General features: G+C 42.2%; 1 protein-coding gene across 3 annotated transcripts in view; it reads left to right on the top strand.

Moving 5' to 3' along the window:
- The window catches only part of ELP1 (elongator acetyltransferase complex subunit 1), a 74,150-nt gene extending 58,653 nt beyond the window's left edge, over positions 1-15,497 (top strand). For 2 of the 3 annotated variants that reach the window (XM_051842674.2, XM_070070982.1), the window contains 8 exons: positions 1,927-1,989; positions 2,707-2,767; positions 6,057-6,170; positions 6,647-6,758; positions 8,979-9,106; positions 9,572-9,726; positions 12,006-12,081; positions 14,841-15,497. In XM_051842674.2, the coding sequence (XP_051698634.1) occupies positions 1,927-1,989; positions 2,707-2,767; positions 6,057-6,170; positions 6,647-6,758; positions 8,979-9,106; positions 9,572-9,726; positions 12,006-12,081; positions 14,841-14,908 (777 nt within the window). In that variant the 3' untranslated portion in view covers positions 14,909-15,497. 3 annotated transcript variants of the gene reach the window in all.
- Positions 15,498-16,216: the final 719 nt, after the last annotated feature.

Here is a 16,216-nt window from a genome sequence, read left to right as displayed (position 1 = left end):
TTGAATTATAGCTGCTTTTTCCCCCATAACCTCCCTCCCACCTGCAACCATCCCATCTCCCACTCCCTCTCCCATCCCATTCTTCATCAGGATTCATTTTCAATTATTTTTATATACTTAGTATATACTAAGTAAAGATTTCAACAGACAGCACACACACAGACACAAAGTATAGAGTACTGTTTGAGTAGTAGTTTTACTGTTAATTTGCATAGTACAACACATTAAGGACAGAGGTCCTACATGGGGAGCAGGCGCACAGTGACTCCCGTTGTTGATTTAGCAATTGACACTCTTGTTTATGGAGTCAGTAATCACCCGAGGCTTTTGTCATGAGCTGCCAAGGCTATGGAAGCCTCTTAATAACGTATTTATAGTAGTATATGCATATTGTATATCATTTAAAATACTGAAAGACAAGAACATGAAAGCACCTTATTCCTGATACTCCAAGTTTGATATTTTTAGCCTCATGTTATATATCTTTCCAGGGTTTTCTCCGTGTAAGCATGCATGTATGTATATGTATGTGTGTGTGTGTGTGTGTCTATGTATATATATATATATGTATATATGAGAAAGGAGTTTTAACCAAAATAAAATAATATTCTGTGTGATAGGCTTTGCTTTGCTTTTTTTTTTTGAAGATTTATCTATTTTTTTTTTTTTGAAAGGCAACGTACAGAAAGAAAGGGAGAGACCGAGAAATCTTCCATCTGCTGGTTCACTCCCCAAATGGCCACAATGACCAGAGCTGGGCCAATCTGAAGCCAGGAGCCAGGAGCTTCATCTGGGTCTCCCATGTGGGTGCATGGGCCCAAGCACTTGGGCCATTTTCCACTGCTTTTCCAGCCACATTAGCAGGGAGCTGGATGGGAAGTGGAGCAGATGGGACTTGAACTTGCGCCCATATGGGATGCTGGCACCACAGGTGGCAGTCCAACCTGCTATGCACAGCGCTGGCCCCTTTGATTTACTCTGTTATGAGTTTCATCTTTTTAAAATGTGTTACATTCTATATGATTTATCACTATATTTAGTAATTACAAGTTGGGGAACATAAAATATTTTCCTGATAAAGGCACAGCATCAAAACTGAAGATTGGGCAGATATTGTAGGATAGCAGGTATAGCAGGTTAAGCTTCTGCTTAGAATGCTCATGTCCCATATTGGGATGCCTCGTTTAAGTTCTGTCTACTCTACTTCTGATTCAGCTTCCTGCTAATGAGCTTGGGAGACATCAGACAATGGCCCAAGTACCTGAATTCCTGCCACCCATGTGGGAGACCCAGGTGGAATTCTAGACTCTAGCTTCAGCCTGGCCCAGCCCTGGCTGTTGGAGGCACTTGGGGAGTGAACCAGCAAATGTAACATTGATATCTCTTTCTCTCTGCCTCTCAAGTAAGGAAAAATAAAAATGTATATATTTATTTAAAAAAAAAAACTTAAGAACTTTGGAATATACAGGAACTTATTACAGTCATTTTCCAGTTTTCTGTAGCTTTGAAGTTTTTCAAAATAAATTAGAAAAATGTATTTTAAAAAACTGAACATGTTGAGAAGATTACTGTTTGTCTACCCCTTTTCAGTGTGTAATCGTATTAGCCGTTCTGGAGCCCACCTGCACCTGCCAAGTCCTACTAGGTGAAGTGGAGGGGTGGGCATTTCTAATAGTCCTTTTGGTCTTGCCGCCCAGGAATGCAGAGAGGTGGTACTTGTGTTTCATCATTATTTCCAGGAGAAACTCCTCTCCCTTGTCTTTGTACCAGTATTTATGGAGCATGGAGACTGGGCCAGGCACCATGCTGAGAACTGGGACTGCAAGGGCTGCCAGGGAGAGTGGAGTAGTTCTGTGACCAGGTTTGCCCTTGGTTCTGATAGCATCTGACACTCACCCGGCGTCTTCCTTGCTATTCCCTTGTCAGGATTATGAAGAAGCTGTTCTCTTGCTGTTAGAAGGAGCTGCCTGGGAAGAGGCACTGAGGCTGGTAAGAGAATTTTTAAAATCCTCCATATGTTGGATACTAAGCAGAGAGATTGCAACAGAGACCAAATCAACTGGAATCTCCTGTGTTCAGAGGTGAATGAAATTAAGTAGAAACAGTTTAGATTTCTGGTCTAAGGGTGCTTTTAAAACCATTTTTAAAATATTATCTTTGATAATGTTTTGAATTCTCTATATATGAAATATTACTGTTGTTTACTGAGGTAAATTTCCTTGGGCACCTTATAGGAGGCCTGCTCCTCAGGAAAATAATACTGCTCATCCCTGAAACTGACCCATTTTTTTTCAAGTATTTTTTAAAAGATCCTTCTTCTTTTAAAGATTATTTGTTTGAAAGGCAGGGTGAAGAGAGAAAGGGAGAAACTGAGAGAGATCTTCCATTCTCTGATTCACCCCCCAACTGGCTGCAACAGGGCTGGGCCAGGCCAAAGCCAGGATCCTGGAACTTTATCTGAGACTCCCGTGTGGGTGGCAGGGGTCTAGGTACTTGGGCCATCTTCTGCTGCTTTCCTAGGCATGTTAGCAGAGCTAGATTGGAAGTGGAACAGCTGGCACTCAAAGTAGTGCCTGTGTGGGATGCCAGCATCGTGGGTGATTGCTTAACCTACTACACCATAATGCTGGCCCCTCTTTTCATGTATCTTAACTTGCCAGTGACTAGACATTTTCCTGCCTAAAATTATTGTGTTTTTCCTTTTAGGTATACAAATACAACAGACTGGATATTATAGAAACCAACATAAAGCCTTCCATTTTAGAAGGTGAGGGTTATATTTAGAATTCCTCATTTGATTTTGTATCAGTATTTGGAGAAGTTAGAAGAGATATAAATGGGAGAGCAGTCCTTCTGTTACTGCATTTCTTAATATATTGTGTGGACTCAATCAGAAATTTAAAAAATATGTTAACTTGTTAAATGGTAACACACAAGAGATTTTAATGTTAGAGACTTATAAAATTCATTTCAGAATCATTGTAAAGCGTGGGCTTGTCCTCCTGCCCTTTCCTAGTATCCCTTGTCAGAGCCAACTGGGTCTCTGAACCAGTGCCTGTCCCCTGCGCCTCTACACCACTGGCACTGAAGCAGGTTGCACAGTGGGGGAAAAAAAGAATCTGTATTTGGGAATAGTTGGTAAACTATATTAGATAATACTATTCTATCAAACTATATTAGATAATACTATTCTATCAATGGTTAGTTTCCTGCACTTACGTAATATGGTTATAGAAGAAGATATCCTTATTAATCTTAAGAGAGAAATGCTGAAGTACTTAGGAGTGAAGCATCATATCTACAACTTACTCCTAAAAGGTTTCACAATAGTAACCATGAATGTGTTTGTGCCTGTGTTCACAGAGAAACAGGAAATAATATGGCAAAAATGTTTACAGTTGGTAAAACTTTGAAACGTATTTGTGTTCATTGAATTATTACAACTTTTGTGTATGTTTGAAAATCTTGAGAATAGTAAAGAAAGAAATCAGAACTCTCGCAAACGAAGTTTATGTTTTCTAGAGAACAGCTGAGTTTTAGCAGTTCTAGAATAGTCTTGTCACTGTGTACCCTTAAAGACAAGTGAAAAACAACATCAATTTGACTCACAGAAATCTAAGGCAGTGAGGGTTGATTTTAAGCTTTGACTTAAAAAAAAAAAAAAAGATTTATTTATTTGTTTCAAAGGCAGAGTAATAGAGAGAGAGGGAGAGGGAGAGAGGTCCTCCATCTGTTAGTTCACTCCCCAATGGCCCCAGTGGCCAGAGTTGGGCTGATCTGAAGCCAGAAACCAGGAGCCAGGAGCTTCATCTGGGCCTCCCACATGGGTGGCAGGTTCCAAAGACTTGGGCCATCTTCCACTGCTTTTTCCAGGCCATTAGCAAGGAGCTGGATTGGAAGTGGAGCAGCTGGGACTTGAATCGGCACCCATATGAGATGCCAGTGCTGTAGAAGGTGGCTTAACCACTACACCATTGCCCCTGCCCCTTTGTCTTTTTTTTTTTTTTGACAGGCAGAGTGGACAGTGAGAGACAGAGAGAAAGGTCTTCCTTTTGCCGTTGGTTCACCCTCCAATGGCCGCTGCAGCCGGCGCGCTGCGGCCGGCGCACCGCGCTGATCCGATGGCAGAAGCCAGGTGCTTATCCTGGTTTCCCATGGCGTGCAGGGCCCAAGCACTTGGGCCATCCTCCACTGCACTCCCTGGCCACAGCTGGCCTGGAAGAGGGGCAACCGGGACAGAATCCGGCGCCCCGACCGGGACTAGAACCTGGTGTGCTGGCGCCGAAAGGCAGAGGATTAACCTAGTGAGCCGCGGTGCCGGCCCCCCTTTGTCTTTTTAAACAAGCCTATCCTGCAAGTAGTGTCTAGCCTTTCTTAGGTTAATTGACATCCACCTCCCCATTCTTATTATCCTGCTTTCCTGTGGTAATTAAAAGTGTTGGTGAGATAATTTTTGTGTCATTCACCTTTGGTATGCCTAGTGACTAGATTTTTTTTTTAGATTTATTTTATTTATTTGAAATACAGAGTTACAGAGAGATGTAGAGACAGATAGAGAGAGTTCTTCCATCCACTGGTTCACTTCCCAGATGGTCGCAATGATTCGAAGCCAGGAGATTCTTCCAGGTCTCCCACGTGGGTTCAGGGGCCCAAGGACTTGGGCCATCTTCTACTGCATTCCCAGGCCATACCAGAGAGCTGGATTGGAAGAGTAGTAGCCAGGACTAGAACCAGCGCCCATATGGGATGCTGGTGCTTCAGGGCAAGGCTTTAACCCTCTGTGCCATAGCGCCAGCCCCATGACTAGATTTTGAAAGCATCCTTCCTGACCCTGTAACAGTTTGCCTGGCCAGCTCTTACTTGGATTTTCACCAGTAAAAAGGACCTAGAAACATGCAAATAATTCATCTGCATAAAACTAATACCTATGAGTAAAATGTATCCTTGGGTGGTAGTATTATTTTGTTTATACATATATTTCTGAAGATTTATTTATTTGAGAAGCAGAGTTACAGACAGACAGCGGGAGAGACAGAGAGAGAAGTCTTCCGTCTGCCGGTTCACTCCCCAAATGGCTGCAATGGCCAGAGCTGGGCCGACCAAAGCTGGGAGGTTCTTCTGTGTCTCCCACGTGGGGACAGGGGCCCATGCACTTGGGACAGGGGCCCATGCACTTGGGCCATCGTCCACTACCTTCCCAGGCCATTAGCAGGGAGTTAGATGGGAACTGGATGTGCACACTGCAGATGGAGACTTGACCTTCTAAGCCATAGTGCCAGCCCCCGTGTTGTTTTTGTATATTCTGTTAGGGCCTTTTTCCTCTTGTGTGTTTTTCTCTTGGATGATAATTTTCAGACATTATTAGTTCATGAGCATTTTAATAGATGCTTAGGAAGAAACATTTAAGTAATTTGCCTCCTATTTTTGTTAACAGCTTCCTGTGCACAACATTTATTTGCCAGTCTTTTTGGGTTAGATAGCAAATCTCCATTCAGGTGATTTCAAGTTTGGTAGTTGAGAGTGTTCTGTATGATATTGATGACACTGAGATCTGGAATCTGAACTTTATTTCATTAGCGCTCATTTATTTGAGAGACATAATAACCTCTTTCATTTTATTAAATTCTAATCCTACTGGGATTAAACATGACAATAGGTCTGATCTGATTTCATCATCATTTAAAAAAAATCATTATTATTTTTCACTTTATGTTTCTGTGTGGGAGCAAACTGTTGAAATCCTTACTTAATGTATACTAAGCTGATCTTCTGTATATTAAGATAATCAAAAATGAATCTTGATGTGAATGGAAGGGGAGAGGGAGTGGGAAAGGGGAGGGTAGTGGGTGGGAGGGACGGTATGTGGGGGAAGCCATTGTAATCCATAAATCGTACTTTGGAAATTTATATTCATTAAATAAAAGTTAAAAAAAAAAAAGAAATAAAGAATTTCTCAGGAAACGAAAAAAAAAAATTCTAATCCAGTACCTCCCTGCTTAGTTTTTTCTCTTTGGTTAAACATTGTGCTCAAATTCTTTTTCCTGCTGCCTTACCAGCCTATAAAAATTACATGGCGTTTCTGGAGTCTCAGACAGCCACATTCAGCCGCCATAAAGAACGTCTGTTGGTGGTTCGAGAGCTCAAGGAGCGAGCACAGCAGGTGGATCTGGGTGAGTGTCTGTGCGAAGACCTCTGATACCTGGTGGGGAGGTGGAGGTCAGTCAGTACCACCCATTGTCCAAGCTGCTAGGTGTTCCCTGTGATTTGACAATCCTGACCCCATGGGGAAGGCTGAGGCTGTCACTCAAGCTCTCGGGGGCCGTGGATGGCTATGCTTATATGTGTTAGGGGAGGCTTTGCGGACAAGATTTCTGCTAGACTTTCCCACCTACCTTATCCAACCAGAGCAGTGACCATATCTCTTCCACTAAAGAAGTTTCTGTGTTTCCTAAAACAAAAAAGAACTTTAGTAAACTACTGATTTATAATAAAAAGAACTTTATTTCAGTGTTGTCTCATTCATTTTGAGAATAACTTTGTGATACCATTCATGTGCTCCGGTTGACTGTGATCCACTTCACCTCTTGAAGGTGAACCCAGGCTAACAGAGAATGTTTTCCGGTGCTATCTGGTTCTTCTTTTCTAGATGATGAGATGCCCCATGGTCAAGAGGCAGACCTCTTCTCTGAAACTAGCAGTATTGTGAGTGGCAGTGAGATGAGTAGCAAATACTCCCATAGCAACTCCAGGATATCAGCGTATGTATCCTATTTTTTCATCAGAATGACCATCCCTGGGGTGAATGAGGAAAGTAAAAGCAAGGAAGGTTTTCTACTAGGCCAGTAAGGTGGGAGCGGGGAGGATATTCTTCAAAGCTATGTGGAAGCTGTGCGATGACTTTCCCAGTCTCACAGAAACATTAGACTTTATGTTGAAATGTTTCCTTCTACAGCTTTGTGACATATGTACTTGCCCAGTGCCCATGAGGTTCTTCTGTTGGGTACACAATTTATATGACATCTGATTTTACTCATCGAGCAAATGTTAAGTGACTATAATGTGTAGCACCAAAAAAATGAAATGATGAAGAAAAAGGATTCAGGTTTCTTCAGTTCAAAATCATGATTGGAAGAAATTAAAATATAAATTAAATCATCACACTTTTACTCAGCAATTTGGCAAAACTATTTACTGAACACCTGTATGCTATGTTCAGTGACAGTTACCAACAACTTTGAAAGAGATTTTATTTATAAGAACTTATTTTGTTTGGGAGACATGAAATAATGCAAAATTATATATTTAAACAATGTTTTAGCAATTCATAGCAAGAGTCTATGACATTATATGAGATGATGAGAAATTGCAAGAAAGATAACTAGAACTGGACTTCTAAGAGTTGGGGAGAGACCAGCCTTGTGGCATAGCAGGTAAAGCCGCTGCCTGTGATGCTGGCATCCCATATGGGCACCAGTCCCTGTCCCAGCTGTTCCACTTCTGATCCAGCTCCCTGCTAATGGCCTGGGAAAGCAGCAGAGGATGGCCCAAGTGTCTGAGCCCCTGCCACTCCTGTGGGAGGAGTCGTGGAAGAAATTCCTAGCTCTACCCTGGCCCAGCACTGGCAATTGTAACCATGTGGGGAGTGAACTAGTGGATGGAAGATCTCTGTTTCTTTGTCTCTTCCTCTCTCTCTGTAACTCTTTCAAAATAAACAAGTAAATCTTAAAAAAAAAAAAAAAAAAAAAAAAAGAATTGAGAGGGGCAGCATTGTTGCTTATTGGGTAAAGCTACCACCTGAGATGCATCCCATATGGACACTGGTTTGTATCCTTGCTGCTCAACTTCTGATCCAGCTCCTTTCTAGCTGCTTCTTGGTTGTTTCTTTTTTTTTTTTTTTTTTAAGGATTTATTTTTGTTTATTTGAAAGAGTTGCGGAGAGAGGTAGAAACACAGAGAGAGAGAGAGGGGTCTTCTGTCTGTTGGTTCACTCCGCAAATGCCCACAATGGCCTGAGGTGGGTGATCTGAAGCCAGGAGTCAGAGCTTCTTTCCAGGTCTCCCACGAGGGTCCAGGGGCCCAAGTACTTGGGCCATCTTCCTCTGATCTCCCAGATGCATTAGCAGGGAGCTGGATTGGAAGTGGAGTAACCTGGACTTGAACCAGCACCCATATGGGATGCTGGCACTGCAGGCCAGGACTTTAACCTGCTGTGCCATAGTACTGGCCCCTGATCCGGCTCCCTTCTAGTGGCCTGGGAAAGTAGCAGAAGATGGCCCAAGTGCTTGGGCCTCTGCCACCCACAGGAAAGGCCCAGATGAAGCTCCTGGCTCTGGCCTGGCTTAGCCCTGGCCATTGCAGCCATTTGGGGAGTGAACTAGCAGATGGAAGAACTGTCTGTCTGTCTGTCTCTCTCTCTCTCTTTCTCTCTCCCTCCCTCCCTCCCTCTTTCTCTCCCTCTCTGTGTAACTCTGCCTTTCAAATAAATAAATAAATAAATCCTTTTTTTTTAAAAAAAAAGTTGGGGAGAGAAAGCCCCAAACAAAACAAATGACAAAATGAAAGATCTCTGAGCCAGGAAAACATGGGATTCATATATATTTCATTATATTCAGATTTTAATCTAGTATGTCTTTTTCCACCTTCTTTAAATTTATTTTTGTCTTTAAATTTATTTACCTTATTATATTAAAATTTGCATTGGTTGTTCTTCTGTTCATTGTTCCATCCTTTTACCAGAACTAACCTCATTTTACTATGTATTTCAATTAAAACTTTGGAGCAAAACATCCCTTTTTAGAGTTTTCCTTATTATTTCCTGCTTGTAAGACCCCTCCCACGTTTATGTGTGGCTTTATCACTATGATGCCATTTTATCCCATCCCCCCATACCAATACCATCCAGTTTCCCAGCAGCTACATTCATTTTTGTCAGTGCGTCACAGGGGGACCCCCTTTTAAAGAGCTCCCTGACTCTACAGGAGATCTTCCAAGAACCGTCGCAAAGCGGAGCGGAAGAAGCACAGCCTCAAAGAAGGGAGTCCGCTGGAGGATCTGGCCCTCTTGGAGGCTCTGAATGAGGTGGTCCAGAGCCTTGACAAGCTGAAAGGTATATTCTCAGTACTGGCAGTGATTCCTGGCCACCCCAAACAGTAAATGGACAGCACAGATAGAATTCAGTAGATAATTAAAACACAGTTTCCCATCTGGGGAAAGACAAAGACTTTGAACAGGAAGGGTTATTTCAGTGCGTGTTCTGGAAGCAGCTCTTCTCAACCAGTCACCTGGAAGCCTCCTTCCTTTGGCGTCTACCCAGCTGACGTGTGAGAGATTAGCACTATGCTGGACTAGAACATTGCAGGACACTGCTGCCAGCTTGGCCCCAGTGTGTTTGTTTTCCTTTTGCAGTAGATGTGTTGAATTATATGAGCATTTCCAAAGAAAGAAGAAAATGTGGGAAGAAGCAACTGTAATGTGATATTAGAAGTGTTTGCTTTGAAAGGGAACTATGGTATGATTCAAGCAGGGGAGCTAGGAACATAACTTACCGCTTTCTCAAATTTCTTCTCTTTAGATGAAGTCTACCGTATTTTAAAGGTACTCTTCCTCTTTGAGTTTGATGAGCAAGGAAGGGAGTTACAGAAGACCTTTCAAGACACTCTGCAGTTAGTAGAAAGATCACTTCCAGAAATTTGGACTCTGACCTACCAGCAGAATTCAGCCATGCCTGTAAGTTTTATATTCACACAACCCAATAAAAGTCAAGCAAAATGCTTTCTGTGCTTAAAACATAACATGCCATACTTAAATTATCTTAGTTTTGTGTTTGGGCTGTCAGTAGAACTTTCTGTATGCCTGTAGTGAAACTGGTACATCTTGGTGTAGATTAAATGGGCTCTTCTTTTTCCCTTCTGGATGGAGCAGTTGTCCTGGAGTAGATGGGAAAGTCAGATACCCACCCCTGGCCTTCCATGAGGTTGGGTTAGGGAGTGGGTATAAGTGTCAGCCCTTCTTAACCTGGTTTGGAACTCATGGATGGGATCAGAGTCTTTAAAGGAACCACAGAAAATTGTTTTTCCTTTTATTTTATGGAAAATGTGACTTGTCACTTCTGTGTTGTTGCAATGAACTTTGCTATTAATGTTTAGGGCTGAATCAGCTTTGTGTCCCATGAAGAATTCTAATGTATTGTCATCTGTTTTGCTTGTTGTTTGCTCCTCTGTTCACTCTCCTACCTCAAATCTATCATTAAGAGTTTTGATTTGTATTCAGAAAAACTGATCTATCCGTCAGGCTAGTAAGGAAAACTGTAGTGTATGCATTGGTTAAGTGATGGAGCACTCAAGGGAAAGGGGGCTACAGAGGAGGAATGCAGAAGTAGTAGTGTCTAGGAAGCAGCTCTACAAAGAGAAACCTCGGTGACTATTACAGGTCAGAAACTTGGATGCCGGAGCCTGCAGGGCTGCATCTGGAACCTCTGGGAAGAGGGTGACAGCCAGCTGGTCCTCAGATTTCTGAAAGGGCATGATGAGGCTGATTCCAAGTTTACAGAAATCATTGGAAACCAGAATGAGCAGCTGCTGTTGGGGCGGAAGCAAGCAAATCCTTTTCTTCTTCCAACAGAGCATAGCAGGGAGCCAGCCGACAAGGAGGAATGTTTCGTAAGGCCTCCTAAGTCATGAGCAATGTATAGAAGAGCAGGCTGAGAGCTGAGAGAGGATGGCGATCAACTCTGCTTAGAAGAACATAGGCCTCCTGGGTCTTGATTTCCTTATTTTGAAATAGGAATAATTCTTCCCCACTGTGCTTCACTGGATTTTTTTTTTTTTTTTTTGGACAGGCAGAGTGGACAGTGAGAGAGAGAGACAGAGAGAAAGGTCTTCCTTTGCCGTTGGTTCACCCTCTAATGGCCGCCGCGGCCGGCGCACTGCGCTGATCCGATGGCAGGAGCCAGGAGCCAGGTGCTTTTTCCTGGTCTCCCATGGGATGCAGGGCCCAAGCACCTGGGCCATCCTCCACTGCACTCCCTGGCCACAGCAGAGAGCTGGCCTGGAAGAGGGGCAACCGGGACAGAATCCGGCGCCCCGACCGGGACTAGAACCTGGTGTGCCTGCGCCGCTAGGCGGAAGATTAGCTTAGTGAGCCGCGGCGCCGGCCTCACTGGAATGTTTTGAAACTTAAGTTGAAGTACTTTACAAAGCATAGAAATAAGAATCAGGACCCCACAAACACTTCAGTTTGCTGTAATAGGTGTTTGCTAGAAGAAATGTAATCATTATCTTCAAAACTGTAGTGAATGTGAAGCTAACAACTTATGTGTGCCTTCCCCTTACATATCCCTTCCCCCTTAACTGCTAATACCAATTTTATGACTCTTTTAGGGAAAATGAGGAGGAAAATGTGGTTTTGGTTGGTTGGTTAGGTTTGGTAAGGAATATATGGCATATGTCCTAGTATATGTTCAGGATGTCTTGGAAGTGCTTTTGAGCTTATGGTATTGCATCTGAGACTGAGGGACTACATTCTGAGATGAGTGACAGCAAACCAGAGGGCCTGGCCTATGTCCAGAGGCTGCTGCAGGATGAAATTCCTGTGAGATCCTGTGTTTTACCTTTGGCAATGTGTGCAGAGTTTGCATTCTGCTCCAGAGGATGCACATGTTTTTATCTGTTTTGATGTAAAATATGCATTTCCCACAACTCTTGCGTGTAAGATACCCTGTATTCTGTAACTTTTTGTACTGTCCCCCCTTCCCCTTGGGGTGGGGCTTGCTCATTTGGAAAAGGTAGAGCATTTTGTAGGATTAATTTTCCTACCCTTCCCTCTTGTTCTTCTGGGACAAAGGAGATTTAGATGTCTGAGACGAAACTGTAGAAGGTGGAAAATTAAAATCACATAGGAAAAAAGAAAATTTCTGTGTTTGATGCTATACCAGACATGACCTCTGGCTTTTGCAGTCATCAGAAGTGTAAGATGGCATTTGCTGATACAGTCTGCTTTCTATTTAGGTTCTAGGTCCCAGTTCTACTGCAAATAGTATCATGGCCTCTTACCAACAACAGAAGACTTCTGTTCCTGTTCTTGGTGAGAATTTTTTATTATAATGCTAAGCAGAAGGAATATTTGTCAGTGTTGAAAGAAGTGTAAAAAGAGATTGATTATTAACTATAATTCTCCCTCAGTTCTAAGAATACATCTTTAGTGTGGTCATTTTGATGTTGCTAGATGGGATCTGGTGCAGTGAAATCCAATAGAACTTTAAATGTATAATTGAAAAAAAATTTTACTGACAGTGGCATATACTTGTCCATACAAGTATATCACAGTGACAGTTTGAGTCTGAACAGTCTATATTTACATATACATTAGAAAGATTCTTCTGGGACCAGGTGTTGTGTACGGTAGGTTAAGCCTCCACTTGGGATGCTGCATGCCACATCTGAGTACCTAGGATGGAGTCCTGCCTCTGTCTCTGCCTCCACTTCCCATCCAGCTTCCTGCTGGTACACTTGGGAGCCAGCAGATGATGGCTCAGTTACTGAGTCCCTGCCACTCACGTGGGAGACCCAGATGGAATTCCTGGTCCTTGGCTTCAGCTTAGCACAGCCCTGGCTCCTGCAGGGTTTGGGAAATGAACCAGCAGATAGTATCTCTCTCTCTCTCTCTCTCTCTCTCTCTCTCCCTCTCTCTCTCTCTCTCTCTCCCTCTCCCTCCCTCCCTCCCTCCCCCTCTCTCTCCCCTTAAATAAATAAGAATAAATATTTTAAAACAATGTTAACTCCTTCTTTTAAAAAAGAGAAAGGTTCTTAGGAATTGCTGTTTTTGGCTATTGACAATCATGCATTGAACCTCGAGGGCATTTTCATAATCCTTGCTTATATGAGGTCCTTGTGAAAATTGAAGAGCCTTCAAAACAATTATTTTAGGGCCATAAAATCCAAACATGGAAATGTAGAAGATGTTAAGTCCCACCTCCACCTCCACTCCTGATCCAGCTTTTGCCAGAATTATTACTGTCTTTGCCAAAAAGTTAATACTTGATGTTTATTCTCAGGTAAGTATAGAATCAAATATAGTTGTATTTATGCCTAATTTTTAAAAGTGTTTTATTTGAGAGGCAGAGAGATACATAGACAAATAGCTCCCATCCTGTGGTTCACTTCTCAAATACTGCAATGGCCCCTAGCTGGGTCCCCAGCCATAAGCCAGGAACTCAATCCAGGTTTACCAGGTGTGTAGCAGGAACCCAACTGCTCAAGCCATTACTGCTGCCTCTCAGGGAGTGCATCAGCAGGATACTGGAGCCAGGGTACTCTGATATGTGTGTAACATGGGTGTCTTAATGGGCTACTTAACAATGAACCCCTGCCCCATGCGCAGTTTTTAAAGTGAAATAGAGTACTTTATAACATTTTTTAAAGAAAAAGTCTCATTCAAACACTTTATGAAATTATGGGCCTTTTGGCATTTTAAGTAATGTTTTCTCAGTGCTAGGGTTCAAAGTAATCAAAAACTCTCGTGGGCTTTTACTTAGTTTTTTGTTTTGGGAAGATGGGGTAGGTAAAGAGCCAGAGTATCCAGGAGTACATCAAAAGTTCACAATTTTTTTGCACCAGGATAAACTTATCTTTTATTTTGATTTTCCACAAATGATTTGAAATACCCTTCTATATATAAAATTGTAAAATCTATGTGATTTGTTGAGACAATCTGGATTCTAAAGTATGTCAAGGAAAGTTAAATTTGACAATTTCTAGTCATGCATCTATATATGTACATACATATATTTATAACTTGAAAGTCATGATTTTTTTAAAAGACTTATATATTTATTTGAAAGGCAGAGTTACAGAGAGGCAGAGAGAGAGAGAGAGAGAGAGAGAGAGAAAGAGGTCTTCCATCTGCTTGCGGCCAAAGCTGTACCGATCTAAAGCCAGGAACCAGAAGCCTCCTCTAGGTTTCCCATGTGGGTGCAGGGGCCCAAGCACTTGGGCCATCTTCTACTGCTTTCCCAGCCCATAGCAGAGAGCTGGATTGGACGTGGAGTAGCTGGGACTCAAACCGGTGCCCACATGGGATGCTGGCACTGCGGCAGCAGCTTCACCTGCTACACCATAGTGCCAGCCCCCGTGGTGTTTTTAAAAGCCATTTTATATTTTTCACACATTGTTAAAATATTCTTTGAAAATAATTTTTAATATCTTTATGGCTCATGTCAGATGTACTATTAGAAGTTTAATTATCATAAATAATGCTGGGAGAGAACATCGTTATATATACATATTTTTCATATTACCTCTACTTCCGCTATATGATTCTCAGTTAGATAAGAGTCCTTAAATCTAGAGCATGCCTGGAGTTTTAGGTACAATGAAGGCTTCCCTGACCCCTGCTCCCTTTACTTTTCAGGCAGGGATATCTTCATTGATCAGCATGTCTGTAGAATTTCTATTAGCTTTCCTTATTGCCTACAAGCCACCACATTTTTGGTGCTCTTTTACAGTCAAGCTGTTGTACAGATAGTAAATCCCACAGATCTTAGGTGTAAATCTGATGAGTTTTATTAAATGTATATGGCCACCACCACTCCTTTCCAATTTCAATATGAGTGTAGAACGTTCTTCTCCCTTGAATCACTGGTAAACATACCTGGAGCTGAAATGCAGTCCTTCTCAAGGTAGGGCTCTGACCACGAGGCTGCGAGTGTAACAGGCATGCGAACTCCGGTGCTGGTGGCCGTCATGCAGCTGCAGAGCTTGTTCACCCAGTTTCTTCCACTTAGTTACTTTCTCAGCTCGCCACCAATCAGAGAGTGTCTCACAGTTTTCCTCCTTGTCTTTTAGATGCTGAGCTTTTTGTACCGCCAAAGATCAACAGAAAAACGCAGTGGAAGCTGAGCCTGCTAGAGTGACTGTGCCCAGCTGGGAGGGTTCTGACAGAGGAGACCATAGACCATTCCCTGCCCTTTCCTGGTTGTCCGTCCATCCCTTGTTCCTTGAGGCCTGGCTGTTGAGAATGAGCGAATAATGCCTTGCTGGGAGTGCTGTGTGTGCCACACTTCAGCAGACACCAAGTGATTCTATTTTTATTTTATTTTCTGTATATCTTAATTATTAGAAAAACTTTTTAAGCTTTAGCTAATATAGCATATTTTTAAATGCTACTCCTTAGTGCTGTGTGAGAGCACATTCCTGGTAATCATGACATTGGGTTCACTCTCAGCTTTAGGTCTGATTCATATTGGACCCTGGACAAGTCGCATAATTATGTTGTGCTTCAGTTTTTTGTCTGTTGATTGGGAATAACGTTTCATGGCTTCTACCTCAAGTTTAAAGTCAAGTAAAATAATGTTTCTAAATTGTTATGTTACTGGAAGAGAGCACTCTATATAAATATTGTGGTTATTAGAGCTACTGGTGTTTGGTTAGATATAGTCATTTAAATGATGTCTCTTCACCGTAACTAAAGCAGAATAAAAAAATGAAATGTATGCTGTGAAATTCCAAGCCTTCCTATGCTGACAGCTCTGTTTTTAACACCTTCTTGGGTCTTGTGCTTCCAGGTGTAATTGGGCTGAGCCTCCTGTAGTTACACTCTCCAGAGGGAACATTTCATTGTTTCCAACTAGAGAGTTAGCAGTGTTAAAGCTGGAACAGTTTAGAATTTCCCAGCCAGTGTCATGCGGCCGGTAGGTATTGTATGGCATACAGGGTTGTGAATTACTGTTTGTTCTCCAAATATTGCTTCCTTTAAGAGAAATGTTTTTGTCAGTGTCTAGGTCATTTCACATTTTTCTTTGTGGTGCTTAGCTGACCTCTGTTGCATTCAGTTTCTCAAAAGAACTTTCAGTTATTTCCTTTGGAATAAATGAAAATGTTTTCTCTTTTTGGTGAGTCCAGAGAAGGCCCTGTTCGTTTTGACAACAGTTTTGTGGCTAATCATTGGGTAAAGTAAAAAAGTTTTTCATGTTTTTAATACCAAAACTAGATTTTCATTACTGTACATAAACAGGAAACACTGCTTTTGATCCTCAGAGTATAGATTTACTCAAGTGTAATTTAAAAAAATTCTCCCCTAGGGGGCCAGCATTGTAGTGTAACAAATTAAACCACTGCTCACAACACCAGCATCTGATACGGGCACCAGTTCATGTCCCAGCTGCTCCACTTCTGATCCAGCTCCCTGCAAATGGCCTAGGAAAACAAGCAGAAGATGGCCT

The sequence above is a fragment of the Oryctolagus cuniculus genome, chromosome 1 (genome assembly GCF_964237555.1).
Source record: "Oryctolagus cuniculus chromosome 1, mOryCun1.1, whole genome shotgun sequence".
Lineage (NCBI taxonomy): Eukaryota > Metazoa > Chordata > Mammalia > Lagomorpha > Leporidae > Oryctolagus > Oryctolagus cuniculus.
The sequence above is the reverse complement of the archived record's forward strand: the minus strand, read 5'-3'. Positions and strand labels throughout refer to the sequence as shown.